This window comes from Mirounga leonina, unplaced genomic scaffold (genome assembly GCF_011800145.1).
Source record: "Mirounga leonina isolate KUSES-001 unplaced genomic scaffold, KU_Mleo_1.0 Mir_154, whole genome shotgun sequence".
NCBI classification, from domain to species: Eukaryota; Metazoa; Chordata; class Mammalia; order Carnivora; family Phocidae; genus Mirounga; species Mirounga leonina.
Window position 1 is genome coordinate 30,677,766 of NW_023270389.1, and position 21,568 is coordinate 30,699,333.

A 21,568-nucleotide genomic window follows, 5' to 3' on the forward strand; every position below is an offset into this window, starting at 1 on the left:
GTGAGGCTCCATCCCAGGACCCTGGTTTCATGACCTGAACCGAAGGCAGTCGTTTAACCAACTGAGCCACCCAGGCTCCCAGGAATATATATTTTTAAGTGAATAAGAAGAAATTCAGGTGAGTGGTTTCTTCTTTTTTTTTTTTCCAGGAAAAGAGTCAATGGCATTTGATGGAAGTAGGAGACTTGGGTTTGGTTCAAGTTTGGAAGAACACTAAAGAAAGTAGTAAAGGAGATCAATTTAGAGAAGAAAATAATCCATTCACCACCTTGTGGTCCTGAATCAAGTTTGAAATCATCCATATTTAATGATATCAGTAGGTAATTTAAGTGTTTGTTGTTGTTGTTGTCTTAAATAATAATAGTTTCAAGCAGAGAAGCTGCAGGACTGGAAGTGGGAACAGAGATGGGAGAAATCGGATGAATGCACACTTAATTGTCAGACAGGAGTGTTTTGGGCGAAGGTGGTACAAGGACCTGATGATGATGATACATAAACATTTGAAGTCAGGATACAGAAAGAAAAGAATCAGAGTGGGAAGAAGGATTAGAGTTATCCATAGAGTAACTAGAAATCCCAGACTATACCAAGTTCTTTTTTTTGTTTTTTTTTTGTTTTTTTGTGAAATTAATACTAAAACATGTCTTGCACTTATAATAATTTCAGCAGCTACATAAAATCACCAAACATAAATCTCAGATGACATTCCCAGAGAGATATCTTATATGTAAATCCCCACTGAATTATGTTAGATAATGAATAACCTACAAAGTGTATCATCTTGCAATGCTACAAAAAATTAATCTCTCCCTTTAACATTGTGTAAATGTAGGGTTGGTATTATTTCTGAAATTCACATGTTCTCTGGATAATTACAGGGCATTAAGTTGAAACATATTAAAAAAAATCTGTAGAAACTCAGTGGGTTTTAGTAATTTGGCTAAACTTATCATTGAGTTGACTGATTTTGACCTTTTCTAACTTCCTGCATTTAAATTGTGAACAACTATTTTGCTACCTCTTGAAAGAACAAATAGAGTTTATTTCCTACTGATTCTCATCAAAAAGAAATTTGACTTCCATCATTTAATGTTACTTTAAACAAAAAGAGAACTGCCAAATCATGTTTTATTTACAAAAATAATTTGTTTCATTTAAGAAGTCATTTCATAAAACTAAAATGGACTATGATCCCAGATGAGAAACATTAGACCATCTTAAGGGAAACCCACATACTTGCACACACACACTGAAAAACCCAGACCTAAGTTTACTGCATTTATATCACTGATACATATTTGCTCACATAATTAACATGACTCCAGCTGTTGAAAAAAATGCTTCTTGTATGTTGAACCAAGTGTGATCTTTTATGGTATACTCATGTCCTTCAATAGGGATGCAGAGCTATTTAGAATTACAGGATATTCAGATATTATTGGGACCAAAGTCAAGGTGCAGCTTCTAGGACAAAGACCTCATGGATTATTAAAAACTTGTCACCTAATAAGCATGCATCCCTATGGGAAAAGAATAGTGTGTGGGAGAAGGAAAGCATGCTTTTAAAAGATGATGTCAAAATAATAATTGCTAAAATGTTCTACTGGGTGTTCAACTTTTAAATAGCTAACAGCTCTTTGCTATTCTTTATGATCCCAAGATGTGACAAATGATGGAAAATTTATTGGCCAAGGCAATTTATTTTTTAAATTTTAAAAAAAGATTTATTTTATTTATTTGAGAGAGAGAGTGAGGTGGGGGAGAGGGAGAGGGAGAGAATCCCAAGCAGACTCCCATTGAGCATGGAGCCTGACATGGGGCTCAATCCCACGATCCTGAGATTATGACCAGAGCCAAAATGAAGAGTCAGATGCACAACTGACTGAGCCACCCATATGCCCCTTGGCCAAGGCAATTTAAAGTAACTCAAAACAGATAACAGATGGCCATTAAGTTTACTTTTTTATTTCCATTAATTATGAAAAAAATCCACATTTATGGTATTAAATCTTCTGCATATTCTTTGTTTACCAACCCTGTCTTTAGGTTAAGTTGTCAATGCAATGAAAGCAAGTAATTAAATATAAATGGGAACTCCTTTATAAAGGGATTTACTACATGTGAATTTCTTATAAATATAATAATTCATTTCTCCCCTTTCTGTTTTATGACTTATAACACATAACAAAAGCCATGAAATGTAATTCATGAGGGATAATATAGTCAGAGTTAATGAAAAATTTGAATTATTGATTACCTGTAAAAATTCTCAATACACAGTTACCTAAGTATACTGCAAGGAAATCCCTGCTTTGAGTCTGTGTCCACCAGTCGGCTGGGGAGGGACAGATTCTGTGGGTGTCCTGATACTATCCTACTTCCCATTCCATGTATTAATAACAGGCAGATTGTTTCCTTTCCTAGTGTCGCATCTTGTCCCTACTTCTCAGAGAGGGCCTGAAAAAAGATTGCACAAGCATAAAAATTCAAGACAATACTTTCATTCTTCGATAGTTCATCAGCCTCTACAGATCTGGTTTGCTTACTATATATGAGCAATATTAATGAACCCAGTAAGTTCTCCTTTCCAGGAAAATTAAGTATGTATACCAGAGGTCCCACTTTTACTATGCTGAGAAGGTGCATATGAATCAAGAAAGCACTGATTTTTCTAGAGGGGAAATGCATGTGTGATTTTACATAGAAAGTCCATTTCCAGTTACCTGGCATCCTAAGTTTGGGAACAGCTGGGTCAAAAGAACCAAGCTCCCTTGGACTCACTTACCAGAGAGAGTGAATGAGTCATACTCGCCATAAATGTGGTTTGCATTTTATGGTGCCCTGTTAACTTGTTTCAAATACTGATTGATGGGTTCTCTGACAAACATACTGAAATGTGATCCAAACGGTAAGAACTTGTTCTGATTACCAAATTGAGAGACAATGGAACAGTGACATTTGTGATTTATTGTTGTTTTATTTCCTGGCACTCACATTAGTGATGAGGTGATCTTTGTTTATATGTATTATGAGAACAATCCTTTCCGATGGATGTTTAAGAGTGTGTTTATTTTGTATAATAACTTCAATGTTGTGAGTTCAACTAAGCTTACTATGTTGTACAGTGCTGCTGAGGGTGTGTTACACGTGGTTTTGTTTTTGTTTTTGTTTTAATCATGGATAGAGAAAGACATAAAATAAATTCAGATTATTTTCTCTACTAATTTTTCCAAACACATGAACAACGTTGATACTCAGAGCCAGAAGAACAAAAGGTTATGAACATAGCCTACGGTGCCAGTAAGAGGTGGTTCAATCCTGGCTCTGTCATTTACTAGATGTGTTACAACAGACTGGCTACCAAAATTTTCTGAGCCTCAATTCCTTGTCTATAAAGTGGAGATACTAACAGTCTGTGCTGCATAGAATCTGTCTTGATAAACAAATGCAGGTAAAACAATTAATAAAATACCAGGCATGTATTATGCCTCGTTAAACATTAGCTATTACAATAATTATTACTTTTTTATTTAGAAGTAACGACACAGCACACACACCCTTTCATTGGGTTAGTAGTGAACAACAACAAAAAAGTGTTTGCCAAGAAAATGTAAAGAGAAACGTAAAGAAGCTTACAAAAGAATGATTAGAGAAAACAGAACCTTAGCAATATGAATCTTCACCTGAAATAGGAAAGGAAAAAGCTCAATTCTGAATGTGTCTCTTTGAAGAACCTTCAGATTGTTCCAGTTGTAAAATTTGTATAGGAAAATGAAAGCACAGCATATCCTACTCGTTTGAACAATATTCTTTTCCTTTGAAGCTGTACATTTGAAAGTCTTCATTATCAAGAAACATGTTACAATTAAGCAGGAGCAATTATCACCCATTTAATTTGACCTAATATACTGCAATGAGAACATTTTAAAACAAATCTCTGGTGTAAATTAAAAATTAAGATCAGTCCTAGTTAGTAAAAATAAAAAAGTTAAAATAAATAATAAGCTTTGTATTCAGTGTTTTAGGGGGAACAGAGCAAACACAGATGTGAAAATTTCACTGTCCATGTATAGAGTTTTGAGTAAAAGCTTATATTTCTAAATTATCATTGCAAAGACATTCAGCTAATCACTACACACAGTTTTATAATTGCAAGGGACTATTACAGTGTCTCTCTCTTTCCTGCAAATATTTATTTGTCACTGTAAAAAATTAATGGCTTGGGAGCTGAATTTTAAGAAGAGTAAATGTTTCTTTTATTTCCAATGAATCCTGGTCCCAGAAATAAAATAAACTTTAAAAGAAACATAACATCGTCTCTTTTTGCCCAGGAAATGTACAATGATATCCAGAGCCTTAACCCTAAAATGGACCAGGCTTTATTAAATTGGAACTTTTTGCTTAATTTTTCTAACTAGGTCTTGGAATTACTAGTAGCAGTGCCAAACTTTAGAAAACTCATCTTTCATATCTCATGATAGATTCTCTAGGAATGCAACCCATAGTCATGGACATGGGTCTATAATGCACATATTATTTTCTTTTTTAAAATAAAATTCAGGGCGCCTGGGTGGCTCAGTCAGTTAAGCGACTGCCTTCGGCTCAGGTCATGATCCTGGAGTCCCGGGATCGAGTCCCGCATCAGGCTCCTTGCTCAGCGGGGAGTCTGCTTCTCCCTCTCCCGCTCCCCCCTTTTGTGCGCGCTCTCTCTCTCATTCTGTCTCTCAAATAAATAAATAAAATCTTAAAAAAAATAAATAAAAAAAATTCATATACATATAATTTCATGTTCTAATGCAATGGATCCCACCTTCTGATTGATAGATATTCTCACAGAGTAATGGTCCTTCTGACCCCCTACTCTAGCTCTTCCTTTACAACTTCTCATTTAAAAAAGAAAAAAATAAAGTTTCCAACTTGCTTCTTAAACTAACAGAAATTACCGTGGCTCTATTTTCTAAGTATTTATTTTGTATCTTCTCAAAAGATAGACTCAAGTGGAAAATACACATTAAAAACACACAACATCCCCATTTGGAAGATGTCATTTGCCCCTGAAACCTCAGAGGGAAACTTTACTTGTAGACTATTTAAAATTCAAAACTTTTGCTGTTTGCATTTTAAAGCAGCTCACAAATAAAAAATGGACTCATGTAACACTAGTTTGCCACATGCAAAAACTGTAAATTTTAATATTACCTTGTAAATGGCAACTGATCTCATTTCAGTTGGAGAAACCAAGGCATTAAAAATTTGAGTGACTAACAAGAAGTGAAAGCAAGATTTATTTCTTCATGGTACCCATAATGGATGATTCTAGACCCCGTTTTCTCATTAATAAGTAAGGAGATAGTATGTAAATGCAATATAAATTAGAAACTAGTGTTTCATTTTAAAATTCACTTATTTTCATATGTTAACAAGGTACTATCCAATAATGTAAGAATTAGTTGCTAATTTCACGTGTCTAATAAAATAATTAGAGAGATGAACCCAAGATAAATTGAGTTGAATGGGAAGCAATTGATGATACATAGTTAAGACATTTAAAATCAGTCAGGAGAGTGAAGATTTAGAAAACCAAGCCAACCTAAACGTAGTGTGTGACTAATGTAATAACCTCACACAGAATTCACCAAAAAGAATGTTCATTACTTTTTTGAAAAATGCCATTTTTCTTAAATTTTTTATGATCCTAAATAATTATTAGACTATGGATCTTTTAAAAAGAAAATTGAGACTTGTGACAGGGCACCTGGGTGGTTCCGTCAGTTAAGTGTCCGACTCTTGATTCTGGCCCAGGCCATGATCTTAGGGTCGTGGAATCGAGCCCCACATTGGCCTAGGCGCTCAGCAGGGAGTCTGCTTGAGATTCTCTCTCTCCCTCTCCCTCTGCCCCCCTTCCCTGTGCGTGAGCACACTTTCAAATAATAAAAATAAATAAATCTTTAAAAAAAATTGAGATCTGTGAAATTGTTCTACAAACGTTCATTGCATTAAACCTATATTTTAATATGTGCTTATATAATTCATATAGGAACATGTAACACAATATATTATGTATAAGAAAAGATAATGATTGAATTTTATTATAATTATTGATGTCAATTCCTGGTAAAAGCAGCCTAAGAAATTTTTTTTAAGTTTTGATTTAAATTCCAGGTAGTTAACATACAGTGTATTATTAGTTTCAGGTATACAGTACAGTGATTCGCTTCCATACATCACCTAGTGCTCATCACAAGTGCCTTCCTTAATCCCCATCACTTATTTCACCCGTCCCCCACCCACCTCCCTTCTCGTAACCAGCCGTTTGCTCTCTATAGTTAAGAATCTGTTTCTTGGTTTGCCTCTCTTTTTCTCTTTTTTTCCTTTGCTCGTTTGTTTTGTTTCTTAAATTCCACATGTGGTATTTTTCTTTCTCTGACTGACTTATTTCCCTTAGCATAATACTCTCTGGCTCCACCATGTCATTGCAAATGGAAAGATTTCATTCTTTTTTATGGCTGAGTAGTACTCCGTTGTATATATATTCCATAACTTCTTTATCCATTCATCAATCAATGGACACTTGGGCTTTTTCTATAATTCAGCTATTGTAGTCTAAGCATTTGAGAAATTCAAAGTCAACGTACTTCTGTTGTGATAAATAGAATTGTTGAATCAACATATTGTACACCTAAACTAATAAACACTGTATGTTAACTATACTGGAATTAAAATAAAATAAAATGGATAAAAAAAAGTAAATGCACTTGGGTGAAAGTCAAGGATGAACTTTAACATGGAAAGTATGCATGTGCAATATTATATTTCTCATATCAGTGTTGCATTCCATAAAAATAGCTAGATCAGGTTTCAAATGTAAATATTTCACACAAATATGTTTGCATAATTCTATTTTTATCCTATGAATATTAATATATATGGCATTTTTTCAAAGATGTTTATTTAAATTCAACTGCAACAAACATAATTCTCGGTCAAAAGATTTCACATATTATACAGAGAATAGTCCGTGTTACAAAATTATAAACACCATATGAATATAACAAGATAAGCTTGCTTGAAAATTTTAAATTAGATTAAATGAGCTTGAAAGATATGGACTAAATGCTAACATATGGAATGTAAGATTTCCAAATGTTAATTTAGTTAACTTTCTTGTAGTAACTATGCACACACATACTACTTTTATGTCTATTTCTAGAAATAAAATAGTAAACTATAAGATATATATGAGTAGAACAAGGAGGACATCTTGAGGTCATTCTAGAAATGTACATTTTATTCTTAGGTCCCAAACACAATTTATGATTTAAAAAAATAGTCCTTTAAGCTAAGTTAATATGTTCAGTATAAAATGTGTTTTTTCTTCAAACCAAAGGGTAAAGTTTCTCAAAAGCATTTAAATTCACTTAAAAGCTTCCTCTCTCTCTCTCCCTTTCTGTTGCTGTCTCTCTCGCACACACACACATGCAAAAACTACAAAGATGTTTTTTGCTGAATGATAAGTAAAAATTTAAAATATGCATAAAACTGTACAAACGTTTTAGCGAAACTGTCTTAAATATGTTTCTACAGTAGTAAAATAAAAGCTTCTCAAAAATTGGTCGAATGTACTTCATAAATCCGCTGTATATCTATTTTGTCCTCCTACTTCTAGAAAAATAGAAATAATACTTAATACAATGTTTTGAGTCCTGTGTATGTCTTTTCCTATGCACTTTGAGTTAAACCTGGACTCGGAGGACCATTGGCAGAATGTTCTGGCTCTTCAGGGCCACTTGTGACTTTAATACCTTCATCTTCTTTGGTTCCTTCATTGGCCTTATCCAGGGCACCAGGTGAACCAACACAATTAGCATCCTGGTTTGCTTTGTCCAATTCATTGTCAAATTCAATTTTATCTTCTTGATGGTTGCTTTTCTTTATTTGTCCATTCTGGGCAGGATAGGTGCTAGCGATGACATCATATAGGAATTGGTATTGCTCCTAGTAAAAGAAAGAAGCAAGAAAGCTTATGTAATTATTATAAAGAAAGTTTACATAATTATTTTTATGTCCGATGAAAATCAGCAAGAACTAGTCATGTACTTGGAAGTCTTGGATAACAGAATACTACTCTTTTTCTGTTTTTATAAAAAGAACATTTTAAATGGCTTAGTCCCCTTACAGTTCTAAAAGATTGACTGCAGGGTATTCCTCCAAGTTTACCTGGGAGCAACACCAAACATGTTCATTTCCCTCACAGGCCGCGTGGTGTCTCATTTCCATGCCTTGGCCCATGATGCCACTTTCTGGGCTTATCCTCTTGGTTGACTGCCTATGCATCATTCATCTAAGTATCAGAGCAGAAGTCACTTGTTTCCAGAAAGCCTATGCAGATCCCATAGTGGCAAGAGCACATAATAGGCACTCAGCACATTTTTAAAAATCAATTATATGCAAGCTCAATGTCCTGCATAATTAAAAGCTGCATAGATCTGAGTGAGTGATTAAGTTTATATGGTGACTAGTTACGAATTTCCAGACTACCCTCTACCGTTGCAGAAGATCTATGCTGGATTGATTACAAAAATGCCACACTTACTATCCTCTGTGTATCCACACTTGTTGGCAAGGTGACTGCTGACCCTTTCAACAAGAGGTGGAGTCAATTTCCCCACTCCTTGAAGCTGAGCTGGCCTTGTGACTTGTTTAGATAAGAAAATGCAGAGGAAGACAGATTGTGCCAGTTTCCAAGCCTGGGCCTCAAGAGGTCTCGCATACTGCTGCCCTACTTCTCAGAATTCTGTTGCCTTTATGTGAATATGCCTGGGCTAGTCTTCCAGAGAAGGAGAGACCTGCATTCTACTCACCCCCTGTTGCCAGAGCTAAAGGCTAGCAACTGCCAATCTATTGGTAGTAGGGATCATTTTGGACAAGCCAAACCCCAGGATGCACATCACCAGTGGCAAACCAATGAGCAAGCCTGGTCCAGACTGGCTGAAGCTGACATGATTGGCAGAACTATTTCATTGCTCCAATAGACTATTGAACTATAATAAATGCTTTTTTTTGTTTTTCCTGCCACTGATTTTGGGGCGGTTTTTACAGGAGTAAAGATGGGAGAAATTAGGGAATTCATGATCATTTGAAGAGATGTTCTTCATGAACTGACACAATAAATTGCTGGCAAGCTCTAGTTAGTTCTCTTATTTATATTAATAATAATCGAGAGGCACCTGGGTGGCTCAGTCATTAGGCATCTGCCTTCAACTCAGGTCATGATCTCAGGGTCCTGGGATTGAGCCCCACGTGGGGCTCCCTGCTCAGCAGGGAGTCTGCTTCTCCCTTTCCCTCTACCTGCCACTCCCCGCTGCTGGTGCTCTTTCTCAGATAAATAAATAAAATCTTTTAAAAAATAAAATATCTTAATAATAATTTAATGTGAATTATCATGTAAAAAAGGAAGTTAGGAAAGGAAAATAGAAAGGTAAATAGAAGAAAAGGAAAGTAGAGGATTGGAGAAGAGGGAGAAGGAAGGAAAGAGAGAGAAGAAACCATCAAAATAAAAATGCAAAACACATCAAAAGCAGCTGTGAGGTCTACTTACAAACGTGGGAACCATTCCTGGTCTAGCTCTGCGGAGAGATTTTACTACTTGAAAAACATCTATCACTTCTTCTGTTTCTGCACTTTCCAAGAGATTTAACAAAGCACAAAAGAGTCCTGTTTGCTGAGATCCATCTCTGTAAAAGGAAGAAAAGTTTTAAAAAGAAAATAATCCTACATTTTATGGAGAAAGTGATATTAGAGTAAAAACTGAGAGAGATGAAATGCATTCTTCATTTCGTGTTTATTGTAATTATGTTATTCCAATCTCTTAAGAGCAAAACATTTCTGCTAAATGCATTTTTTGGACAAACATTTTCAGTTTGAGAATATAATAATCTTACAGTTTAAAAAAATACTGTCTCAGGCTTTAGACATATTTTTTTCTTCTGTTTAGTCCCTTATAGATTATAATGCATTTTTGTTTACATCCGAAGTTGTAAGGAAGTTGTTAGGACAAATATTGTAGGACATGGAGATTTAGGGAAGATAAAGACATGCCCAGAAATCAGTAAAACCAGAAATATGGTAGAAATTTTGTATGTTACTAGACTGCATGCTTTCTCTCCTTCTTTCTTCTGCCTCTCTAATGCTTTTTTACAAATGTCCACATTTCTGCATCAATAGAAAAATGATACCTGGTAGAATTATTCATTAAAAAGAGGACAACTCAATGATTTACTTAACTGTAAGAAGCATGTTACATTATAATAAAAATTCAATTTACAGAATATGTTATTAGCAGGATTTTATTTATTGTACATAACTAAGGGACATATAATAGGTATTCAGCCATATCTTAAGAAACACATATAGTTTTAAAGCTTAACCTTGCCTTCTTTAGCTTTCTTTCTGCATAAATTTCACCTTTGAAAACTCTAATAAAGACTGGAAAGTCGTGCATCTCTAAGGACTTCATACTATTGTATGCAATTCTAATAATAATAATAAAGCTTTCTTGAAAATTCTAAAAGCATCTCACTACATTTACATTTCTCATTTTCCTTTATATTTTTATTTTGCATTTACTTTAGTATGTTTCATGTAAATATTTTATATTATGCATCCTTCTTTCAATATCTCTTATTTAAGGTAGATATGTAGGCATATCTCACAGATGAAAGTCAAGGGTCTACATAACAAATTAATAAAGTCAAAAATTATTATATATATTAAAGTCTTTTCAGTTAACATATAACTTAAGATATGTTTACTGAAGGCAAAGCATTCATTCCTCTGGATTCTCTTAACACCTAATAGAGTGTATCAATGCATATAAGCATAAATAAAATGTGATATCCATCCACCTGTCTGTTCATGCATCCTGCCATTCATTCATTAATTCATCCAGGACATATGACATTCTAGATTCAATGTTATGCACTGGGAGTCAAAGATGATGTGACACTGGTATTAAGAAACTTATAGACTAAAACTATTGCACTATAATATAATCATTGCTATCATATTTCTATAATAGTTATAGAAATTGCTCTACATGTGGGAGCAAACCTGAGAGAGTGACAGATTCCACAAGAGGCTTTCGCTGTGGTCATGCATTTTATATATCAGGATAAATAGAATTAGAATTAGAATGAATAAGAATTAAAAAATAAATTAGAATTTAACAGGAAGTATAAACCATGAAGTCAGGCATTATGATGATTTTTAGAGAATATTTTATCAAATCCCACCCACCTGCAGTGAATGAGAAGAGGCACATTCTTGTGATGCTTATTCCCTTCAGTGGAATTCTTGGGAAGTTTTTCTTTGAGAGTCTGAATCATAGAGATTAATTCTTTGGGTTCTGCAGGAAGCTCACCCACATTCCAGTTATTATATTGGTACTGGTACACAGTCTGAGAATCTTTCCTCTAAAACCAGAAAAGAAGGGAACATTAATTCAAGTAAGGTTCAGTCCATTTAATAGTTCGATAGTCATACTTTCTTCACAATTACTTTCATTTAACTCCTCTTAAAGTTTTATTCTGAAAATATTATATAGATTTTGCTTTACTTTTATAGAGTAATTTATATTAATTTTTCTACCAGATCAGTTACCAGAACAAAAATACATACTCCTGAAATTATTTACATACCTTGGAATGTCTCAGTTCAAATACACGGAGGGTATAAGCTGAAGATTGTTTGGTGTCTTTCATATCAACTTGTACATCTCCATATGTTTGTTTTTCTTCTTCCCAGTACTGAGCACAGGCTTCCTAAATAAGAAAGAACATGATTCAGCAACTTCCACACAAGTGTTCTGTTTGCTTTTTAACATATTCAGGACCCTCTTACTGTCTATCTTTCTCTCCTCTCTCTCTTACCCTCCATTCTATTAAACTGAAATTACTAATTGTGTTCTAAAATGGAAAGCGACACATAAAACTCTAAAATCTATCTTAAGTATGGTGGACATCCATTCCACCATACCTGGTGTTTCCTTGTGCAGATCAAGGGAACTGAGAAATAACCAAAGTGGCCAGGACACCACAGGAATGGCTCTGTCACCACTAGTGTAGGTCTTTGAGATTCGTTTCTTCCTTCCATATCTTTATTATCATCACCTCTTCAAAATTTTTAGATTGAGCTGATATGGATCATGACCCCTGCAATAACAAGTTTCACTGTCTCTCCAGTGGTGCTTGAGGAAGGAGACTTCATCTTTTGGAGTTTTGTCTCTGTATCTTGATGACCAAAACCATGAGCAGCTCTATGTAAGTTGACTGCATATCTAAGTAAAGGGTCAGATTGAAGAGCAGGTGGATCACAAAAGTGTGTTCTCTCTCTGCAAATGGTTCTGCACCAATCACAGTCACAATTGCTGACAATGATAGGCATTCCTGCCTAAACTAACATTTCAGTTCCTGGCTTTCACAGTTTAGATGAAAGAAAAGATTGCTAGGAATTCCATGCTGGAAATCTGAACATGTTATTTCTTTTTTAAAAAAGAAAAAAAAAAACATAAAATAAAACATGTCCTATGTCCAGGGGTAGGGAACCAAAGAAAAGACAGAGAGAAAGAGAAGGCACATAGTTGCATGCTTATGAGAATATTCATTAGATAAGCTTTAACATATGCCAGATAATGTGTTAGGTGCTAAAACTAAGTAAAATCTAATACTAGTGAGATTTTGATAACTCAAGGTGTTAAGGAAAAGATCAAATACACGTGACAGGCATTAAGCAGATCAAATTAGATCTTGGTTTCACCTCCTCTAAATTTATAGAATTTTATAATAATAAATATTACATGAATGTAAAGAAGGCAGGATTTAGATAAATTTTTCAAGAGTTCCATCTAGCTAGAAGAAAAGGATCAAAATAGAGGACACATTTATATACAGGGAATGCCAGTAAATTAAGTCTCAGTGATGAAAATGCAAATGGTGTGTCAAGATTCAGTCAGGAAACCTACTTGTCCAGAATAGAAATTATGATATATGAGGGTCTGGTTATTGAGGGTCTTCAATATCACACTGAGGAGTTTGGTTTTCATTTGAAGAAAATAGAAGGAAAATATGTCTGTTGCTTGTTGTTTGTAGCAAGCAGTGACACTGGGATTGCTGTGCATGAGATGATCTGCAGACGGTGTGTAGGACTGGAGAAGGGGTAGCGTGAGAGACTGTCAGAACCTGGACATGAGATGCCAAAGGCCAACACTTGGATGGAAGAGGGTAAGAATGAACAAAGGCAACTTTGTGACAGAAGGGTCAAAAATCCTAGGGTAGAGTAATCAAGCAAGTAATCCAAGAATGGAGAATGATATTTTATGACAGAAAGACAAAAGAAATTTATTCTTTGTTGTTGTTGTTGTTAAGACTTTGGTATATTTTCTTCTCTCTTTTTTTTATTATGTTAAAAGTACAAACCTGGTCTCCGTTCTTCAGCTGTGTCAGCATAACAATAACTTTGACTTTTCTTTGGAATATCATCTGCCAAAAGTCACCAATGGTCTCTTTTAGGGGTCCCTGAGCAGCAATCATCACTTCAGGTTTCCAGTAACTCTTTAAAAAGAGAGAGAGAGAGATTCTGTTACTCTCGCTCACTGATGAAAGAGCAATAGATTCTTAAAATAACCATTTGGAAATATTGTCACTTAATTTGATATCAATGTTGTTACATAAAAATATTAAGATCCTTAGACCCAAAACAATGTGATATCTATATGTTAAACACTTATTTAGTTAATGATAAGACTTAGCTTGTAGTGTGAAATCAAGTTTAGAACATACTATCTTAACAAAACTAACAAGTTTTTCTTTCCAAAACTAACTTTAAGAAAAAGTAAATGTGGTTGTAAAAAGAAAATACTAAGCATTTCAGATTATCTTCATCATGTCTCTACTTTAATCGATGTCTACACAGTCTTATAACTCAAAATTAAACTAATATTCTACGACTGTGTTTTAGAAAAATTTGGAAAATAAATCCAACTTAGTGTATATGCAAAAAGTATTTACTCAATGACTATAGTTCCTTGCTAGAATTCTCCGTTTACTGAAAAAAAAAAAAGTTATGTGACACAGAGTCATTTAATCATTCAGATAATCTGAATGAAATTTTTTAGCTATGCAAATATGCAAATTCTTATTTGCCTACAATTTGGGTATCTAAGTACAAATGTTTTCAAATACTTGTATTTGCTCAATTTGTATTATTTTTCAAATTCATATGAAGAGTCCTACTGGTCATAAATTGTAACTAATAAACATGGTCTCATTTTGTATCAACACATTAGACTTTAATATCTTTAAGTCTTTTAGTAAGTTAAAATATAGTATTAAAAATTGAAATTTTGTGTCAATCAATCAATCAATATATATATATATAGTTATGGCCAAGTCCATCATTCTTTTATAAAATCACTTAATGAATGGCCATAAAAAATATAGATTTTTTTATAATGTCTTCTAAAACACATTTTTTTGAAGGTTTAGATCCTGGGCTTTGGAAATCTAAGTACCTACCATTATAAAAGATGCATTGATGTATCTACTTGTTTCCTCTGAGTCACTGTCATCATCAGAAGATTCATCTGAATCATGCTCACTCTCTTTGCTCATCTCCAGTTCATGTTTAAGTGGCACTCTGTTAAAGTCATCTATGTAAAATAAATTAGTAGTAAGTCTTTCTTTAAAATACCAAATCTCCACTTGATTGTCATGTAGAAATTAGAGAAGTGACAGGTTGCATTATGTAAATTTACTGATGTACATGAAATGAGACCCTACATAAAATTCAGTTCATATTGACCAACAAATTATAAAAAAGAAATTTAAGAAAAAGAAGTTTCAAAAAAGTACCAAGGAAAAGATGGTATATAACACCATAGATATACAAATAGATATAATATTCCATATAATCATTCAATCTTTGACACATATACTTTAGTTTTTCATGGAAAAGCATCATTCTGCTAGAGATGTTTAAAAATACATATATAAGTGTGAAAAAGTAAATAGCTTTGGTAAAAACCTAATTTCTTAATTATATCCTGTTAACATCAAATTAACAATCTTAATTAAATAGGTATCTCAGGTGATTATTATTCAATCAAGAATATTATTTAGTCCATAATTTCTCACTGCTTCTCAATTTTTTTAATCTATAATATCCTGATCAAATGATCTGTGATCTGATTAGCTACATCATATTCAATTCCAGATTTTGAACTAATATTTATAAGGACTTCAGAAATTAACTAGGTCAACCATACATCAATATGATTTATTTGGTTGTCTAGCTAATAGTGTGAAATCAAGTTTAGAACATACAATCTTAACAAAACTAACAAGTTTTGCAAATGTATAAAAACAAATGAATAAAATGAAAGTTGTACCAGACATGATCCTACAAAATTCTCAAATAACAGAATTCAAGAATTGAAACTACATATGTTGATCTGTTAAGTTTGAATGATTAACAGTTTATAGGGTATTTTTTACCTACTGTCAATCTCTCAGATGGGAGGAAGGGATAAAGAGAAAACAGAAAGAAAAAAAGGAAGTAATGGTTGTTATTGGCAATTACCCTGAAGCAAATAAGTGAAATAAACTAAAGATGAGAGAGAGCTAGTAAAGTGGACTTGGCCTTTTTTCTCCCAGCTTCAGAGGTTATGTGTTTCTGACAGTCATTTCTGAAATAATTGGTAGAAAGAAAAGACTGAATACAGCCTATCCTCCAAAGCCCACTGTGAATGTTTGGGGTGCAAAGTATTTGCTATAATTAAATTTAAATAGCCCATTAGCTATTCTCTACTGTCAACCAAATGTTGAAAACTTGCTTCAAAATCATCTGTGTGTGTGCATCCAAAAAAAGAGTTTAATTTTATCTGATGCCAAAGAATAACATAAAATGAGCTACATACATGGAATGACGTAAGAATTCCTGTTTTTATTTTTATTTTGTTCTTGATTTCCAATGTGCTGTGTCCTCCAGCTCCTATACGAGGGAAGTCTCTGAGGGTGAAAAAATAGAATGGAACACTGATTTTAAAATGCAAGTTGTGATTTTGCTTATTATCGTGGCAAAAGATGTTCCCTAAAGAAAAGTATTACATCAAGTTTTGTGAAATGTGCATACTTTGCCTATGGTTCATAATTTTTAAGTTTGCCTCTGAATTTTTCCTTTTAATTTTTCAGGCATTTAATATTTTTGACATGGCGAGTTTGAACTCAGGATATACAATTATATAACAAAATAGGTTTCCTACTTAAGAGCAGCTGGAGAGCAAAATAGCATGGTTTGTTCTTGTATAAGTTGAAGCACTATATCTGTGTTGATGATTATCCATATTGCAAAAGGCAGTGGTACATTACTTGAAATGATCAGTAATAAACTCTCCAAATACAGCATTCACAGAAGACTTGGCTCGTACTTTGAATAATTGATATCTCATTTGCTTATGCCTTCCCTACTGCTTTCCCTCCCATTCACAGTAGCTGATAAGTCAGCAAGACCTATCATTTCTTCTGGGGAAGCTCTCAAACACTTTTGCATTTCTCTTTCTACTTAGTACAGTCCACTTTCATTTCTCACTTGAAAACATCAACAGTTTCTTAACTGTCCTCTTTATCTTCAATCTCACTTGCTCTAATCCTCTTAAAAACACGAAACAGAGTCCCACTGAGGCTCCTCAGCAGTTTGCCATCATTGGGAGGAAGCATCCAACTGCACAAAAAACCTTCAGGGATGCACTCTTGATTGTCTGTCCAGCCTCACCCTTTGATGGTCCCCTTCCACTTCAGCCATCCAACTTCCTCAACTCTGGAAAAGGGCCGAATTGTCCTTTAACTCTTGTGAGTTTTATGCTTGGACTACCCTTTTCCCTTGTCACTCTGCTAATTTCTACTTGCTTTTTAACTATCAGTTTAAATGTCATTTATTCTGGAAGATCTCTCTGCCTGCAACCCTTTCTTCCAATTGGTCCTTAAATAAATATTTGTTAAGTGGATGAATAATCTAAACCGAAAGAGTTCATCATATACAGTTCAGTAGGATTTTATACACACACAAATATATGTGCATGGGATGTATGTGTGTATATATATGTATAATTTTAATATGGTGCACTCTTTCAAACTAAATATGGCACCCCATTTCAAACCCCATGCATTGCTGTGTAACTGAATGAATGAAAACCTCATCATTGACTACTAGGCCACTTGAACTCACCTTAATGAACAGCATGGAGGCTGATGCCTTGGAAAACATCACACTTTTTGCTTGTCAGAATGGTCACCCAGGGTCCCCAGCCTCTAGCCAATACCCAGTACTATAGATAAAACTAATGGATTACTCTCATTTAAGACAGGAAGGGTTTTTCACACTTCAGTCCTTGCTACGAGTCTCCGCCTCCCAGTGCATCCATATTTGCTAGAGCTCTATTACTAAATAATTATCTAAATAGTTATCATCAAATACAACTCAGTCTCTTACATCTCACCTATCAATGTCTTCCTCTCTTCTCTCTGGTACTCAGGGTCTGTCATCAGTAAACTGCCATCCACCTTAATGCTTTTCTCCCAACAGTTCCTTCACTTTTTTTGGTTGGGGAAGGGGGAGGGGGTGGTACACCAGGTGAAACCTGAGGGTCTCTTGAGAACATCACCAAAAACTCAGCAGTAGCTCTTTTTTTAAAAAACTGAATTCCCCACTCATACCCCATATACATCACAGCTTGAAGGAAAGATATGTACTGTCTTTGCTACCTGTTTCTGCTTATAAACTGGTTCTACTCATTTCTCCTTCAAAAAGCCCAGTTACTTTGATTTTCCTGACACCATGTCATATTTCTTTGACCTTTGTTAGAGGCTTCAGGTACTGATTACTGGATCACTCCACCCCGTTTAATTTTAGACTTGCCTAATTTTTCTCCCCAGGTCTGTCATAATTCTTGGTTACTTCAACATTGACAAGGATGATCTATGCAACATCTAGTCTCTTCTTAGCTTCCTTACCTCCTGTGCCCTTTTCCTCTACTCTTCCGCCATCCACTTTCTCCATTCTACCTTTGTAAGTTTCATTTCAAACATTCATTTAAAAATTGCAATTTCAACCATCTCATTATTGAAAATTACCTCTTTTCTTCCTCGTTCTTTATTCTAGTATCTTCAGTCTAGCCATGTGCAATTCTATCAAAACCTTCCATATACCATCCTTACTATTTTCCTTATGTGCCCCATGTCCTTCTGTGGCCAATTTGCTCTTTATCATCCACCACTATATCATACATTTGCGAACACACTCAATTCCCTTTTCTCCAACTTTCAAATAGTCACTTTAAGAAATCCTAGATGAGTTTAACCCAACCATCTGTATACACAGCCCCTATTTTTAATGTTTCTATATAAAACAATAAAACCAACTGACTCTCTTTAAATTCATGACCATAGATTTCAAATGATCCAACAACAATTTCCAGCAATCTACCATCTTTGCCTAGGGAGATTGCTTTGCTACTTTGGTATAACTGTTTCATCTACTTTCCCCTTCCTCAAGCATAAGTTCTTCTTTGCCCTACTCACTCCTGTCCCCCTAAAATTTTTAACTGATGATCTTGCTTCATACACTCTTTAGAAAGAAAAGGCAATTGACAAGAACTGCCTCAACTTCTTATCACCAAATCTACCAAGTAACCTACATCTTTCCTCTCATTTCTCATTTTCTGTCTTCCTTTATGCTTAAATGGAATAATTTCACTGTTTCTATCAGTTATAGTCACTACCTGTGACCTGGGTTACACTCTCTCACCATGTCCACCTGCAAATCACTTTGGCTCTTGTGCCCAAAACTGTACTCGACACAGAGCAAAAACCTAATCCTATTTGTTCAGTGACAGAATTTACTCTTTCTTTTAGTGACTTTACATACGAATGTTTAAATTACATTTATAAGTGTTTTCAAAACAGCATATATGTATATGCGGTTTAGCAGGATTAGTGTACTGAAATGTGGTTGATTTGTCAGCTAAAAGAGCAAGAAAACAGCAATTAAACATCTTTCTACTCAGGACTACTCTGGTAGCCTGCTGGTTCTTCCACTATAATCTTCTGGGGGATTGTGTTACCTGGTAATTACTGTGTATGCTCCACCCCCCCTCCATCCTCACTTTGAACCAAAACATTAAACAATTCTGCATTTGATTAAAAACATGTTCCTGGTCTTGTGAAACTCTCCAATTTGACCAGTTTGGTAGTTTACAAGTTTCAGTAAACTGGAAAATTGTAAGAGAAAAGTTACAAAACTTTTTTTTTTTTTTTTTTTTTTGGACAACTGAGCAATTTGGAGATAGCTTTGAGAATTCTCTGAATGAGTGAACTACATCCTGGGCTAGCTTTCAGAGTAATAGCCCAATGAATAGGTTAGGACACAGGTATTTATACTTTAGTTTCTGTCTACCAGCTCCAGCCAGTTAAACTTCCAAAGTAGTCATAAACTCCTCTAATTATTTCCTTTACAAACCAAAACCAGATGTAGTTTTAAAAGGTGAGATGCTACATTGCCTTTGGCGGACCAATTTTGTGGGTATATACTATTATTTTGACACTTTATTTTATACCAGCTTAATGAGAAATGGTTAAAAGTGTGGGCTGTAGACACAATTCTAGTCTCTAGACACATTAAACAAGTCTCCCACGTAACAGCTTTGCACTTTCAGGCATTTCTCTTAAATTCTCTGTGTCTTAGTTTCCTCATCTGTGCTCCACTGGTTATGGTAAGTCCCAAATTCAAGAACCATGTCAAACATACAGCGCAGCACTAGAAAATAGCCCTCAATGAAAGTTATCCATAATTATTATTATCACTATTGTTATCACTATTATTACCTGGAATTCAGCCTCTAGTGGAGATGGCTCGCTGGGTGGATCTCTTTTCTTCATGTTAAATAGATACGAGTGTAATTCAGACAAACTCACTTCTGTTTCCCCAAATTGATTGTATTCCACCAAGGCCTGATGGATCAAGATATACTGTGCCTACAATTCCAAAGAAAAATATAGATAATTAACCGATAACTTACAGTCCTATAAATCACATTTAAATAAATTATGCATCTCCATAATTTTGCTCATATTGGGACAATGTATGCAAAAGAAAACTGATACCTATAACATTTGAGTATTATGGAATTTGGCTCTCACAATTCTCTGGAATGTGAGCAAATTCCATATCAGATTTTTTTTCCAGGAAAAAATAGCTCGCTAAATAGATTAAATATCTACTATATAGTGCATAACTTCTATTTTATTTTTAAAAATTAGAAAAGCATTGTCTGTTACTCCCTTCAGTGATTATTGTTGATCCACCAAGTCAAATCACTAATACATAAAACTATAATAAATTTCACACTGTATCTAAGAGGGAAAGAATGCAAACTGATATTCCATAGAACACATTTTTCAAATTTTATTTTATTATGTTATGTTAATCACCATACATTACATCACTAGTTTTTGATGTAGTGTTCCATGATTCATTGTTTGCATATAACAGTGTTCCATGCAGAACGTGCCCTCTTTAATACCCATCACCAGGCTAACCCATCCCCCCACTCCCCCTCCCCTCTAGAACCCTCAGTTTGATTCTCATAGTCCATAATCTCTCATGGTCATAGAACACATTTTTAAAAAGAGTTTTCTAGAATCTTTTAAAACAGAGGAATTTATAAAAAAAAAAAACACACTATGCCAAATCTACATTTAATGACTCCTACCTTTTTATCATACTTGAATCCACTATTTTTAAATAAATGACATATTTCTGATAAAGTTCAAGCCTCTTTAACCACTTACTCCAGTTCCCTGACTTGACTGTATCCTTTTACCCCATTTACTTTTTCCATAGGAAATAATTTTTCTTTTTCTTTTTCCTGGTTGACAATCTGCTTTTATACTGCTGCACTAATATTTATGTATCTATAAACACTGTACATTTTTTGTGTGCTTCTTTAAAATTCTATAAATTGTATCTTATATGTTTCATTCAGTGATTTTATTCACTCATGGTATTCATCTGAGCATCTATAGATAGATACAGACCAAGAGTATTCCTTTCAACTGCATAACATGCATTGTAGGGCTTCCATATGTCTACATTTTGTTTGCCCTTTCTCCCATAGATATGAATAAAGTATTTCTTTTCTTTCTTTCTTCTTTTTTTTTTTTTTTTTGCTATTCTATCAATGCTGAATTCAATGAACATTCTTGCACATGTTTCTAGTTGTGCATCATTTGCAAGTGCTTCTCTTGAGTATAAACATACACATAGAATTGCTGGGTCAAGTGAAGAAATTTTCAATAATAACCATCACTTACAATTACCGGCCACATACATGTGCCAGGGACTTGCTTACATACTTTCCTTGGATTACCTTTTCATCAAAACTCTGTAGGGTAAATATGTCATTATCTCCATTTTACAGATGACTTAACTGAGCCACAGAAACCTTAAAAACTTGTGAAAG

The 21,568-nt window shown here is 34.4% G+C and overlaps 1 protein-coding gene across 5 annotated transcripts in view; it reads right to left on the minus strand.

Moving 5' to 3' along the window:
* Positions 1 to 6,932: 6,932 nt before the first annotated feature.
* Positions 6,933 to 21,568, minus strand: part of PTPRC (protein tyrosine phosphatase receptor type C) — a 120,479-nt gene continuing 105,843 nt past the window's right edge. For all 5 annotated transcript variants that reach the window (XM_035010388.1, XM_035010387.1, XM_035010386.1 and 2 more), the window contains 8 exons: positions 19,932 to 20,081; positions 15,971 to 16,061; positions 14,571 to 14,704; positions 13,473 to 13,607; positions 11,697 to 11,819; positions 11,296 to 11,471; positions 9,599 to 9,734; positions 6,933 to 7,995 (listed from right to left, as the gene is read on the minus strand). In XM_035010388.1, the coding sequence (XP_034866279.1) occupies positions 7,720 to 7,995; positions 9,599 to 9,734; positions 11,296 to 11,471; positions 11,697 to 11,819; positions 13,473 to 13,607; positions 14,571 to 14,704; positions 15,971 to 16,061; positions 19,932 to 20,081 (1,221 nt within the window). In that variant the 3' untranslated portion in view covers positions 6,933 to 7,719. The remainder of the gene's footprint in view (positions 7,996 to 9,598; positions 9,735 to 11,295; positions 11,472 to 11,696; positions 11,820 to 13,472; positions 13,608 to 14,570; positions 14,705 to 15,970; positions 16,062 to 19,931; positions 20,082 to 21,568) is intronic.